General features: G+C 42.4%; 2 protein-coding genes across 5 annotated transcripts; one reads left to right on the forward strand and one right to left on the reverse strand.

Moving 5' to 3' along the window:
• Positions 1-206: 206 nt before the first annotated feature.
• On the forward strand, positions 207-2,249 carry LOC121574080 (thymosin beta-11-like). The gene is made up of 3 exons (XM_041886667.2): positions 207-313; positions 1,038-1,142; positions 1,956-2,249. Exons 2-3 carry the CDS (start codon positions 1,043-1,045, stop codon positions 1,991-1,993), a joined length of 138 nt encoding a protein of 45 aa, XP_041742601.1. The 5' UTR covers positions 207-313; positions 1,038-1,042; the 3' UTR covers positions 1,994-2,249.
• A 3,147-nt stretch (positions 2,250-5,396) lies between these two features.
• On the reverse strand, positions 5,397-11,174 carry LOC121574081 (heterogeneous nuclear ribonucleoprotein A/B). Of its 4 annotated transcripts, none has more exons than XM_041886670.2 (9): positions 11,068-11,174; positions 10,326-10,579; positions 9,205-9,373; positions 8,960-9,118; positions 8,727-8,858; positions 6,896-6,998; positions 6,444-6,602; positions 6,268-6,353; positions 5,397-5,718 (listed from the first exon to the last, which is right to left on the reverse strand). In XM_041886670.2, the coding sequence occupies exons 2-8, from the start codon at positions 10,568-10,570 to the stop codon at positions 6,283-6,285; spliced, it is 1,038 nt and encodes a 345-aa protein (XP_041742604.1). In that variant the 5' UTR covers positions 10,571-10,579; positions 11,068-11,174; the 3' UTR covers positions 5,397-5,718; positions 6,268-6,282. The 4 variants fall into 4 exon arrangements, with proteins under 4 accessions (XP_041742604.1, XP_041742602.1, XP_041742603.1 ...); XM_041886668.2 differs by having other exon boundaries at positions 8,703-8,858; XM_041886669.2 differs by having other exon boundaries at positions 8,703-8,858; positions 10,990-11,077.
• Between the last annotated feature and the right edge of the window lie 2,931 nt (positions 11,175-14,105).

The raw sequence follows: 14,105 nt of genomic DNA on the forward strand, positions 1-14,105 counted from the left end.
AGAGAGAGGGAGAGAAAGGGAGAGAGAGAGAGAAAGGGAGAGAGGGAGAAAGGGAGAGAGAGGGAGAGCGAGAGAAAGGGAGAGAGAGAGAAAGGGAGAGAGTGAGAGAAAGGGAGAGAGAGGGAGAGAAAGGGAGAGAGAGAGAGAAAGGGAGAGAGAGGGAGAGCGAGAGAAAAAAAGGGAGAGAGAAAAAGGGAGCGAGAGAGATCAATAGCCCCCTCCCCTGCCCACACCCTGCAGGAGGCGCACACATGCAGTGTCAGACGCAGCTCTGGACCACTCATAGACAGACCCAGGCACACCCTGCTCTACGGTAAGACATTCTCTGCATTAGATCTGTAGCTTCATATATTACATGTATATCATATATATATTACATCTGTGTCTATATGTCATGTCATATCTATTACAGTCCATATGCCACCCTTTTACTAAGGCGATAAAGACGGTTACTATAAGTGCCACAGCAGGCTGGCTATTAGACAGCGTTACCCAAAAAGACAGTGATGGTTTTAGGAAGGAGGGGATATTACTAATATCATGTTATATGATGGGACATTTATTCTCAATCATTTGTCTGAGCACTCCCTGGGTGGAGATTGATTGCCTCCAGGAGGAAAAAGGAAAGATTGCATGCCTCCAGGAGGAGAAAGGAAAGATTGCTTGCCTCCAGGAGGAGAAAGGAAAGGGAGCACATGCAACAGGACTGGATTTACAGGGAGGAGGGGTAGAAAGGGGGGATAGAGAGAATGAAGGATGAGTCCAGGGGAGAACAAAGGCCAAGCCCAATAGTACATGGAGGGTCTGAGGGGCAGACATTTGTGATCAGTCAGAGACCAACACTCATCCACGAAAATCTTAGAACAGCTGTCCTTCACACACATACACACAAGGGTAGCAGTCTTGAAACCCTGTTTGGCTGAAATGATTATGAGTAATGTTTCACTCTAAGGCGTGTCCATACTCATAACCATTCGGATGGGAACATATTGATGGTAACTACTGTGCCTCATTTGCATCTCCCTCTTCATTTACAGCTATCATGTCTGACAAACCCAATATGAGAGAAATCTCCAGCTTTGACAAGACTAAGCTGAAGAAGACAGAGACCAGAGTGAAGAACCCATTGCCAACCAAAGAAAGTGAGTGAATCTTGTCCATCTAGCTCTGTGATGAATCTGCACGAGCCAGGGCTCAGCCCTGTAAGGCGTGCCACGGGCTGTCAGATCCATCTTATTACTGGCATCTCTCCCTAACAACAGATGACCAGGCAAGAAGATGGGCCAATTACCACCCATCCATGCAAGGGTACCTGTGTGTCCAGGGGAGGGTATTCTTTATACGTTGATTAACAAAGGAAATGCAAATATGTGACAGATTAACCGTAGTATTAACCACAGATTCTGTATAAAATACACCTTGTACTGTACCCTGCCCCAAAGGGGGGAGCGGTGTTCTCTCAATTTACATACATTTTACATGGTGACAGCATGATGCGCTGTGCTTCACTCAAGAATTGCAATCTATAGAGGTGGTTTTATTAGACAGGGTCTTTCGGCCATCACACTCAACCACAGGAGTTTGGTGGCACCTTAATTGGGGAGGATGGGCTCGTGGTAATTGCTTGAGCGGAATGGTACCAAATACATCAAACACATGGTTTCCAGGTGTTTCATACCATTCCATTCCATTTGCTCCATTCCAGACATTATTATGAGCGGTCCTCCCCTCAGCAGCCTCCACCGCACTCAACATTTTATATTTTAGTCATTTAGCAGACGCTCTTATCCAGAGCGACCTACAGTTAGTGAGTGCATTCAACAAAAAAAATTCAACCATTTTGCTTTGATCATTGTATCATCCGAATCATTCAATAATGGAAATATGTATATAAATGAATATCAGAGATAGCGGTTTTCTTCGAAAAGGGTTTAACATTTGTTTCCATGTTGTAGCAATCGACCAAGAGAAAAAACGAGAGCCATCGCCTTGACCAGAGGAAGAGAAGTTTCCGACAAGCTACTTTGATTTGATTCTCTGACCTCCATCTGCCAAGAACCATAACTATGACGGGAGAACAGGACCTTGACTTTTATCACACTGGTGCTCAACAAATTTAGAAAATAAAGGGTATTAGGATTGGTTGTTACAGTCAGAGGATGAGTTTTTGAAACACTTGTGGCTCAATTTGTTTTGTATGTCTCCAAGTCAGAATAATAAAGATGGTGTAAAAAACAAAGAAGATTTTTCTATCATTATGTGAACAGGTTGTGTATTTTCAAGTAGATTACAGGCCTAAAGAAAACAGTTGCCAAGTCTGCAAAAAGGTCCCATAGCCACACTCGCAGCTATTGAACAGTATATTGCAGTATTCTATCCTCTTCAAATCTAGTCATCACATTTCCCAAAACCTCACGAGATCCTTATGGAATTGTTTGGGTTGACAATGTAGGCTAAGAAGTAAACCGATCTGGGACCAGGCAAATTAGTTGTAGCCTACCTCGATTGTTATTTATGTTTAATTACATGTAATCTTGCTGATTTACAGTATGACATTATAAAAACAAAGTTTCCGCCCAGTTTTGAACCAGTGTGATGACTGATGGTTTCTCGGAACCGATAGCTTCTACTGTTATGGCTAGATGGAGTACAGCTACGGACCAAAGGTTGCATGTTTGAGTTGTGTCCGGGCCAACTGTAGCATTTTAGCTAAATAGTAACCTAATTCTCCTTACATGCCATGTTAAGTATCCTAACCTGCTACATAAAGTCAAGCCATCAGTTCCAAGAAACCATCAGTCATCACCGCCAGGGACCTGCAAAACTGCTGAAGACCAAGTGGGCCTGTACGGAATTAACTCAGATTGGCTCCGGTGAAATTACGTAAGAAATATTTTAAATTCAATCAAATTCCTAGCCTGAGTGCCAGTCTGTGCCATCATGCCAAACAAAAATTGTTTGGACTGACAATGAGCAACAGAGTTAGCAAGAGCACAAACAGATCTGGGACCAGGCTGAGGCTATCAAAATCCCACATCAGAAGAAAATAAACATTTACTATGTCATGAACAAACATTTTCAGTGGAATTAAACTACTGTATCGAAATGCTTTACAGCCCATACATGTCGCATGCTACTGTAGAAAATACTTTCTGTAGATCTGACACATGCACAGCTCTATCAACATTATACAATTGTCTGCCATTGCAAACCACTGTCCAATTTGGATGTTGCCCCTCAAACATGTTAGTGAGAATGTAGTGTTATTTTGCCATGTATAACACTCTGCATAGGCTGCTTTTACACAGGCAGCCCAATTGTAATATTTTGCCACCAATTGGTATTTTGACAATAATTGGCAAAATATTAGAATTGGGCTTCCTATGTAAGTAAACGCAGCCATTAACAATCTCATGAAACCAAAATGTTCAATCAATGAGCAAACATTCAAAACCTAGTAAATAGACAACTTCAATATGCCACAGCAGGAGTGTCTTCCAGCAACAGTATGAAAAAGGGCAAATTGTCTACAAATTATATAAACTCAGCAAAAAAAGAAACATCCCTTTTTCAGGACCCTGTCTTTTAAAGATAATTTGTAAAAATCAAAATAACTTCATAGATCTTAATTGTAAAAGGTTTAAACAGTTTCCCATGCTTGTTCAATGAACCATAAACAATTATTGAACATGCACCTGTGGAACGGTCATTAAGACACTAACAGCTTACAGACGGTAGGCAATTAAGGAAAAAAACCTAAAGAGGCCGTTCTACTGACTCTGTAAAACACCAAAAGAAAGATGCCCAGGGTCCCTGCTCATCTGCGTGCTGCAAGGAGGCAGGAGGACTGCAGATGTGGCCAGGGCAATAAATTGCAATGTCCGTACTGTGAGACAGCGCTACAGGGAGACAGGACGGACAGCTGATCATCCTCGCAGTGGCAGACCAGGTGTAACAGCACCTGCACAGGATCGGTACATCCGAACATCACACCTGCGGGACAGGTACAGGATGGCAACAACAACTGCCCGAGTTACACCAGGAACATACAATCCCTCCATTAGTGCACAGACTGTCCGCAATAGGCTGAGAGAGGCTGGACTGAGGGCTTGTAGGCCTGTTGTAAGGCAGGTCCTCACCAGACAGACATTACCGGCAACAACGTCGCCTATGGGCACAAACCCATCGTCGCTGGACTAGACAGGACTGGCAAAAAGTGCTCTTCACTGACGAGTCGCGGTTTTGTCTCACCTGGGGTGATGGTCGGATTCGCGTTTATAGTCAAAGGAATGAGGTTTCCACCGAGGCCTGTACTCTGGAGCGGAATCGATTTGGAGGAGAAGGGTCCGTCTTGGTCTGGGCCGGTGTGTCACAGCATCATCGGACTGAGCTTGTTGTCATTGCAGGTAATCTCAACGCTGTGCGTTACAGGGAAGACATCCTCCTCCCTCATGTGGTACCCTTCCTGCAGGCTCATCCTGACATGACCCTCCAGCATGACAATGCCCCCAGCCATACTGCTCGTTCTGTGCGTGATTTCCTGCAAGACAGGAATGTCAGTGCTCTGCCATGGCCAGCGAAGAGCCCGGATCTCAATCCCATTGAGCACATCTGGGACCTGTTGGAACAGAGGGTGAGGGCTAGGGCTATTCCCCCTCAGAAATGTCCAGGAACTTGCAGGTGCCTTGGTGGAAGAGTAGGGTAACATCTCACAGCAAGAACTGGCAAATCTGGTGCAGTCTATGAGGAGATGCACTGCAGTACTTAATGCAGCTGGTGGCCACACCAGATACTGACTGCTCCTTTTGACCCCCCCTTTGTTCAGGGCCACATTATTCAATTTCTGTTAGTCACATGTCTGTGGAACTTGTTCAGTTTATGTCTCAGTTGTTGAATCTTGTTATGTTCATACAAATATTTACACATGTTAAGTTTGCTGAAAATAAACACAGTTCAGTGAGAGGCGGTTTCTTTTTTTGCTGAGTTTAGAATTAATCTCCAATACAAAATGTCCAAGATCACACTTGTTTAGCTATCTGAATAATTTAACATTAGACAGTATCCGTAAGTTAAGCATTAAAGAGACAAATTATAAACCAATTTTATTTCTAACAATTAGCCAAAGACAATGAATGAGATTCCCGAGGGGCTGCAACTCCCCGTAGCAATATTTTGCAGGCTTTAACTATATTTTCTATAAATGCCACTTAACACAGGTCAAAATTCAAATGAATCCAGAATATACTGGTTGCTTCCATCTACAAGCTGACATTCTCTAGACAAATTTAAATGATAATCAGATTTAGGAAAATCCCTTTTACATCATATCCCAATCCCACACCGAATTCCTTGTAGCAAGTCCATAGTCAGAAAAGAAAGTCATCTAGAAACCAGAAAAAAATTACTCAAAATTGTTTTATTTCAAAAGCTCTGACAGCTCCCGATTCTCATGTAAATCCATTCGACATGTAAAATACAACCATACAATACATTAGATTAAAAAAAGGTACCAAAAAGTACGGTAAAAATAACACTTCCATCTCTGGAAATGTGGACCCCAAAAAAAGATAAAATAAAAACATGGAAAATTGGCATTTACTTCCCAGTTCCTCAGATGGTCTGTACAAATGGAGCATGAGTCTCATCCCACAGGAAATAATAAAGTCCTGCATACTTCTGCCGCACCCACAGTCTCTCAAATCTGTGTTTACTTGAGTCCTTTAAGAGAGGAGAAAAAGGAATTGTTGCACACCACTTATGACATGAGCCCACCACCCTGCATCAAAGAGCAAGCAAACAGCTAGGGCAACAAGCATGCAAGAAACAGGGGATGAATTAGGAAGTCAATGCTGCTGGTTAGAGTGGTCATGGCATAGCATTAAGGGAAACGGCAGACATTGTTAAATTTGCTGTGCAGCTTTAAGCAGATAGTCACCCATCTCCCACTCTAGAAAAACCCATTGTGGTCCACCGCAACATCAACCCTTATTGATCCAGTAGTGTAGTTGTAGGGGTGCATCTGATGCAGATTTTGTGCTGGCAAATTTGAGGGTTTGAGGTTGTGTACTTCTAAAACAAGTTTCCTATCCCCAACAGCACTGTATTTACTTAATCCAATTGATGAAGAGTGGAGTAATTTCATTCTAATCTACAATAGCCTTCCCCTGAGCCAGACTGTAAGTCTTGGCAAGGAAATTTTTGGGCATCAATGCCACAAATCTAACAGCTATATCGCACCACAATGTTACAAAGCACTAAAATGCATACCTGCACTACATGTGATCAGTATGGCTTGTAGCTACCCTGGTGGCCTCCACGTCTTGGAGTTTTCCCATAGCTTGTATTGCCCTGGTCTGCAGGAATAGAGAGAGAGGACTGAGTGCTTCTGTGCAAAGACAAGTCAAACAATCAGGTAGGCGCTTGCCAAAGGTCTGTATACTCACTGTAGTCGTAGCCCCCTCCATAGTATCCAGCGGAGTAGTCATAGTTGCCGTAAGCGCCATAGTTTCCATAGCCCTGCTGCCCACCATAGCCATAGCCCTGGTTGCCATAGCCTTGGCTCCAGTAATTATTATAACCCTGGTTCCCATATTGGTTTTGGCCTGAGGGAAAGAAATGTGGTTTTAAAATCAGAAAATAGTTTCACACTAAATTATAATCCAGATATTTATGGTCCAAGGATGGATGACCATTAGCAATCCCTTTTCTCAGATCCTTCCATGCCTTGTGAGTTCAACACCTGTCATGCACCCTTAAAGCTGAGGTCTTCCTGCAGGTACAACCCATTGCACCCTTTACTTGAAATGAACCTAGCATTATACAAATACTCTGCATACCTGCTTGATGCCTTAGTCACTCGTAACAACTACGTCAGACTGCTTGCTTTAATACGCACCACCACGCCCCCTGCCTCCCCGGCCTCCTCCATAACCGCCACCACGGCCTCCGAACTGCTGCTGCTGGTACACCTCCTTGGGCTGGGCGATTTTGATCTCGCACTGGAATTAAATCAAGAAGGATGTTTAATAACACAGATGCTGCAAAGACATGACAGAATGCAGTACAAACATGCAAGGGCTATTCATAAACATCTGTTAAATTCAAGATTTGCGCACACTGGACCCCCATTTCAGTCAGGACACTGCCAACACAATTCATTTGAACTTGACAAAATGTATATCTGAATTCTGACATGCAAAAATGAAATGGTGTTTAAATTGATGGAAATAATAATTCTAGTAATTTCACACCATGCAAGTGGGTCTGAAACTCTTGCATGCAATGTGCATTTCAGTGAGGAAGCATTATATAACACCAAGTTGCATGAGCATGTCCCAAAGCGTTTCATGAGGGAATGAACATTGAACAAATGTACACACCAAGCAATTAGACAAGTTTGCATTACACACAAATAAGATGCTTAGCCAGACCGATGTACACTGAACAAAAATATAAACGCAACATGTTAAGTATTGGTCCCATGTTTCATGAGCCAAAATAAAAAGATCCCAGAAATGTCCCATAAGCACCAAAAGCTTATGTCTAAAATTGTGCACAAATTAGTTGACATGAATGTTACTGAGCATTTGTCCTTTGCCAAGATAATCCATCCACCTGAAATGTGTGGCATATCAAGAAACTCATTAAACAGCATGATCATTACACAGGTGCACCTTGGGCTGGGGACAATAAAAGGCCACTCAAATGTGCAGTTGTCACAACACCACAGATGTCTCAAGTTGAGGGAGCGTGCAATTGGCATGCTAGCTGCAGGAATGTCCACCAGAACTGATGCCAGAGAATTGAATGTTCATTTCTCTACCATAAGCCACCTCCAATAATGTTTTAGAGAATTTGTCAGTACGTCCAAATGCAGACCACGTGTATGGCATCGTGTGGGCGAACGGTTTGCTGATCTTAAAGTTGTGAACAGAGTGCCACATGGTGGCAGTGGGTTTTTTTAAATGTATTTTACCTTTATTTAACTAGGCAAGTCAGTTAAGAACAAATTCTTATTTACAATGACGGCCTACACCGGCCAAACCCTGACGACGCTGGGCCAATTGTGCACCGCCCTATGGGACTCCCAATCACAGCCGGTTGTGATACAGCCTGGAATCGAACCAGGGGGTCTGTAGTGACACCTCAAGCACTGAGATGCAGTGCCTTAGACCGCTGCGCCACTCGGGAGCAGGGTTATGGTATGGGAAGGCATAAGCTACGGACAACGAACACAATCGCATTTTATCGATGGCAATTTGAATGCAGAGATACTGTGACGAGATCCTGAGGCCCATTGTCGTGCCATTCATCCGCCACCATCTCATATTTCAGCATGATAATGCACGGCCCCATGTCGCAAGGATCTGTACACAATTCCAGGAAGCAGAAAATGTCCCAGTTCGTCCATGGCCTGCATACACCACATACCCATTGAGCATGTTTTTTTTTTTTTAAAAGGTATTTGTAACCAACAGATGCATATCTGTGTTTCCAGTCATGTGAAATCTATAGATTAGGGCCTAATGAATTTATTGATTTCCATATATGAACTATAACTCAGTAAAATCTTTGAAATTGTTGCATATTGCGTTTATATTTTTGTTCAGTATAGAATGATAACCACAGCACACACGTTACCCCACATTCCCCACCACCAACAGTATGTTTTTTTTTTTTAAGTTTAGAAGAAATATACATACAAGGCCTTCCTTTCCGTTTGTTACCTTGGTTCCACAGACATTGTGGAACTTCTTTTCAAGGCATTTTTTAACAGTGGCCTCTTCTTTGAATGTGATGAAGATAAACCCCCTCCTTTTTTTGAACTTGGGGTCCACTGGAAGTTCAATGGATTCAATCTGAAGATGTGAATAGTGACAGATTTAGAACACTGGAAAATCAAGAGCTACTAAAACATACAGGAAGGTCAGGTTGAGGCCATCATAGGACAATGGCAAACCTCTCCAAAGGTTCCAAAGTATTCTCTGATGGTCTCCTCCGTGGCTTCTGGGTTTAGGCCACCAACAAAGATCTTCTTGGCTGGTTCCTTCTTCATCGCCATCGCCTTCTTTGGGTCTATCTGTCGTCCATCTAGCCGGTGTTCCTTCTGCTCAAGAACCTTCCAGGTTAGAGAAAATAGGTTTTAGTATACAAAGCCCAACTTGTCACAATGTAAAATCATGTCACCTTTCTCATGGCACATACCGTGTCTACACTTGCTGCTTCTTTGAACAAGACAAACCCAAACCCGCGTGACCGTCCTGTGTTTGAGTCCATCTTGATGGTACAATCTGTCACCTCTCCAAATTTGGAGAAGTAGTCTTTCAGGTCTTTTTTGCTAGTGTCCCAGCTAAGTCCACCAACAAACATTTTGCTGCAGAGAAACACAGATCAGTAACACACCTAGGACAAATCTCATAGGCTGACAACTGGTCCTCTGTAGCTCAGCTGGTAGAGCACGGCGCTTGTAACGCCAAGGTAGTGGGTTCGATCCCCGGGACCACCCATACACAAAAACAAAAAAAAATTATGCACGCATGACTAAGTCGCTTTGGATAAAAGAGTCTGCTAAATGGCATATTATTATTATTATTATAACTGAGCAGCCACTATTCACATATTTATATTGATTTTATTTGAGTTCAGAAAAATCTCAAATTTCTAGGGACATTGTTGTGGCTTACAAACTTGTACAGGCCAATAACAGACAGTTCACACATACTTTGGTTGAATCATAGCTGAGAATTCTCAACTTCACGATATGTACATCACATCTCAATGGAGTTGAGTGGCGATGAGTTTTGGCAGTGTACCTCCATCTACATCGAGTCGGTATCAGTCGATACTTGTAAAAATGTCCATTCTTTAATGCGTACATCGTTTGTCCTGTGTAAAGGCAGTATTTTCTTTGGGTGCTGCAATCCGTAGTTTTTGATAAAAAAGTTATTCTATGTGACCTGTCAAATTGCGTCACATAATCTGCGCATGAGTATGAAGTTAACGACTTAAAACATGCACTACCACACAATACTTTTATGAATATCAATGATTTAACGCTTACTGTGTATCTGTGCTTGTCATAGTTGTCAGTGGGAGTTGGAATCCATAGTTTCTCAACCCACTGCATTGTAGAGTTGAGAATTCTCTGCTAGTTGAATCACTGCAACTCAACACTATAAACATTTTGCAAAATGAAAGCTATAACTGAATTCTAGCCATCCCCCAAATGGGCTGTACATGGCTCCAACAAAGAAAAACAAAATAAATCAAACATGTAACGTTAGTATGTTACATAAAGGTGTTAGAACAACCATACAGAAACGTACCCAGCGTCATCCTCGCCTTTACTTGCATTTATCTGTCCCCCCTCTGCCGCTCCATTCTGCGTGACCCCTTCCTCCACCGCAGCCTGTTCCTCGGCTACTGGCTCTCCCTCTACCGTGCAGCTCTGTTCTTCTTGTTCCTCTGTCTCGGGATGTTCTGTGGATTCTTCTGCTCCATTCAGTTCTTCCTCGGCTTCGTTTCCATTTTTGGAGGTCTCCATGAATTGCTGCTCAGCGTCGTTAGACATAGTGATCGCCTACCGTGGGGATAAAGAATGTTAGCTAGCTGGCTATATGAATGGCATTTCCTGTAGACGAACCGTGAACATTCAAAAAGTAGGCCACCGTGACTGCCCTACCATAAACTAACCGGGTTCTCCAACTAGCTAACGTTAGCTTGTTAACATCGGAACACAGTCACATTTGAGTTGATAAAACACCATAGTCAACGTTTAATTGTATTATCCTTTATACGGATACAAGCAAACTGTGCACAGAAACAATTCAAAGGCCTGCTATACTAATCTGTTGAACAGATCTATTTAACAATTACCACAGCTCGTAATGTTAGCTGGTTATTTTGTTCGTGTTTGCGGCCTGCCAGTCCCGACTTGACAAACCGAGTTAGCAATAGGTAACGACGTTAGAGCAGCTATACATACTTTACCTAGCTCGATACAGGGGGGAATAAATCGTTGAAACACATGACGCAATGTGTGGGAGGTCAAATGAAAATAGCGCTTACTGTTTAAAATGTTGGAGCCGTAGGCTGCTTTTCAAGATGGATACTCTCCGACTCCGCTAACTCGTGGCAATCTTTATACAACCGGATAGAGTACCACAGTGCTGTCGTCTTAATACCCATAAAAACTAGCGGTCAAACACGGAAATGGTTCCAATCGTTTTTTCACCCTACATTTTTCCCAAATGAGATTTTATAACTAGTTCAAACAAGGTCTGTGTTTATGTGGATCAAAATATAGTAGTTATGGGAAACCTAGGCTTTCTGAAGTATTCGGTGGTTTCACCAAATTGTACCGAAAAACGGTTCATTACTCGGAGCTTCATTATCTGTTCACAATGGACATTAGTGACATCTGCTGGTCAGTAATACATAGCAGTTTATAGTTATCAGATATACAGTACCGGTCAAAAGTTTGGACACACCTACTCATTCCAGGGTTTTTCTTTATTTGGACTATTTTCTACATTGTAGAATAATAGTGAAGACACCAAACTATGAAATAACACATATGGAATCATGTAATAACCAAAAAAGTGTTCAACAAATCAAAATATATTTTATATTTGAGATTCTTCAAAGTAGCCACCCTTTGCCTTGATGAAAGCTTTGCACGCTCTTGGCATTCTCTCAACCAGCTTCATGAGCTAGTCACCTGGAATGCATTTCAATTAACAGGTGTGCCTTCTTAAAAGTTAATTAGTGGAATTTCTTGCATTTTGGTGACACTGTCTGTGATTTATTTAGAATTCAAGGCACACTTAACCAGCATGGCTACCACAGCATTCTGCAGCGATTTGCCATCCCATCTGGTTTGCGCTTAGTGGGACTATCATTTGTTTTTCAACATGACAATGACCCAAAACACACCTCCAGGTTGTGTAAGGGCTATTTGACCATGGAGCATGATGGAGTGCTGCATCAGATGACCTGGCCTCCACAATCACCCAACCTCAACCAAATTGAGATGGTTTGGGATGAGTTGACCGCAGAGTGAAGGAAAAGCCGCCAACAAGTGCTCCGCATATATGGGAACTCCTTCAAGACTGTTGGAAAAGCATTCCTCATGAAGCTGGTTGAGATAATTCCAAGAGTGTGCAAAGCTGTCATCAAGGCAAAGGGTGGCTATTTGAAGAATCTCAAATATGAAATATATTTTTATTTGTTGAACACTTTTTTGGTTACTACATGATTCCATATGTGTTATTTCATAGTTTTGATGTCTTCCCTATTATTCTACAATGTAGAAAATAAAAAAAATTAAGAAAAACCCTGGAATGAGTAGGTGTGTCCAAACTTTTGACTGGTACTGTAGGTTTCTTTTCGCCACTGTTTTCATGAAAACTCTGTAAGTTGTTGGCTTTAGTTGCCTATAATCAGTTGGAATAACAGGTTTCTATCTTATGTCATGCTTCCCTTTTTTGCCTTCAAGTTGACTATTTTTCTCAAACTGAATCTATGGCATTATTTAGGATGCTTCAGATACAAGCTTATACTATACTAAATACATCAATTTATTTCAACAACAGTGCAGAAAGTGTGGTTTCACATAAAACAATTTTCAAATTGGTGTGCCTTCAACAGGATTCGACCTCATACTGAATGTTCCATACTCTATCTGCTCTATCTGCTAAGCTACAGGGCAGGTGAGACTTTATGAACAAAATACTACCTATATTTGTAAGTACGGTGTCCAGTAGCGGTCAGTGTTTCAAAGCAGCTTGGAATCGAAGAAAGCACCAGAAAGACGGCAAAATCAGTAGGATCTCGCATTTGGCAACACACGGTTTGATGACGTACAGTGGGGAAAAAAAGTATTTAGTCAGCCACCAATTGTGCAAGTTCTCCCACTTAAAAAGATGAGAGAGGCCTGTAATTTTCATCATAGGTACACGTCAACTATCACAGACAAAATTAGAAGAAAAAAATCCAGAAAATCACATTGTAGGATTTTTTATGAATTTATTTGCAAATTATGGTGGAAAATAAGTATTTGGTCAATAACAAAAGTTTCTCAATACTTTGTTATATGCCCTTTGTTGGCAATGACACAGGTCAAACGTTTTCTGTAAGTCTTCACACGGTTTTCACACACTGTTGCTGGTATTTTGGCCCATTCCTCCATGCAGATCTCCTCTAGAGCAGTGATGTTTTGGGGCTGTCGCTGGGCAACACGGACTTTCAACTCCCTCCAAAGATTTTCTATGGGGTTGAGATCTGGAGACTGGCTAGGCCACTCCAGGACCTTGAAATGCTTCTTACGAAGCCACTCCTTCGTTGCCCGGGCGGTGTATTTGGGATCATTGTCATGCTGAAAGACCCAGCCACGTTTCATCTTCAATGCCCTTGCTGATGGAAGGAGGTTTTCACTCAAAATCTCACGATACATGGCCCCATTCATTCTTTCCTTTACACGGATCAGTCGTCCTGGTCCCTTTGCAGAAAAACAGCCCCAAAGCATGATGTTTCCACCCTAATGCTTCACAGTAGGTATGGTGTTCTTTGGATGCAACTCAGCATTATTTTTCCTCCAAACACGACGAGTTGAGTTTTTATCAAAAAGTTCTATTTTGGTTTCATCTGACCATATGACATTCTCCCAATCCTCTTCTGGATCATCCAAATGCACTCTAGCAAACTTCAGACGGGCCTGGACATGTACTGGCTTAAGCAGGGGGACACGTCTGGCACTGCAGGATTTGAATCCCTGGCGGCGTAGTGTGTTACTGATGGTAGGCTTTGTTACTTTGGTCCCAGCTCTCTGCAGGTCATTCACTAGGTCCCCCCGTGTGGTTCTGGGATTTTTGCTCACCGTTCTTGTGATCATTTTGACCCCACGGGGTGAGATCTTGCATGGAGCCCCAGATCGAGGGAGATTATCAGTGGTCTTGTATGTCTTCCATTTCCTAATAATTGCTCCCACAGTTGATTTCTCCAAACCAAGCTGCTTACCTATTGCAGATTCAGTCTTCCCAGCCTGGTGCAGGTCTACAATTTTGTTTCTGGTGTCCTTTGACAGCTCTTTGGTCTTGGCCATAGTG

This window comes from Coregonus clupeaformis, chromosome 9, assembly GCF_020615455.1.
Source record: "Coregonus clupeaformis isolate EN_2021a chromosome 9, ASM2061545v1, whole genome shotgun sequence".
Taxonomy (NCBI): domain Eukaryota; kingdom Metazoa; phylum Chordata; class Actinopteri; order Salmoniformes; family Salmonidae; genus Coregonus; species Coregonus clupeaformis.

Excerpts from the sequence above, each read along its gene's own strand:
- LOC121574080 (XM_041886667.2), top strand. The coding sequence starts at position 1,043 with ATGTCTGACAAACCCAATATGAGAGAAATCTCCAGCTTTGACAAGACT. Across the intron at positions 1,143-1,955 it reads CCCATTGCCAACCAAAGAAA|CAATCGACCAAGAGAAAAAA; the intron begins GTGAGTGAATCT and ends TCCATGTTGTAG.
- LOC121574081 (XM_041886668.2), bottom strand. The coding sequence starts at position 10,570 with ATGTCTAACGACGCTGAGCAGCAATTCATGGAGACCTCCAAAAATGGA. Across the intron at positions 9,374-10,325 it reads AAAGGCGAGGATGACGCTGG|CAAAATGTTTGTTGGTGGAC; the intron begins GTACGTTTCTGT and ends GTTTCTCTGCAG. Across the intron at positions 6,603-6,895 it reads GGGAGGCAGGGGGCGTGGTG|GCCAAAACCAATATGGGAAC; the intron begins GTGCGTATTAAA and ends TCTTTCCCTCAG.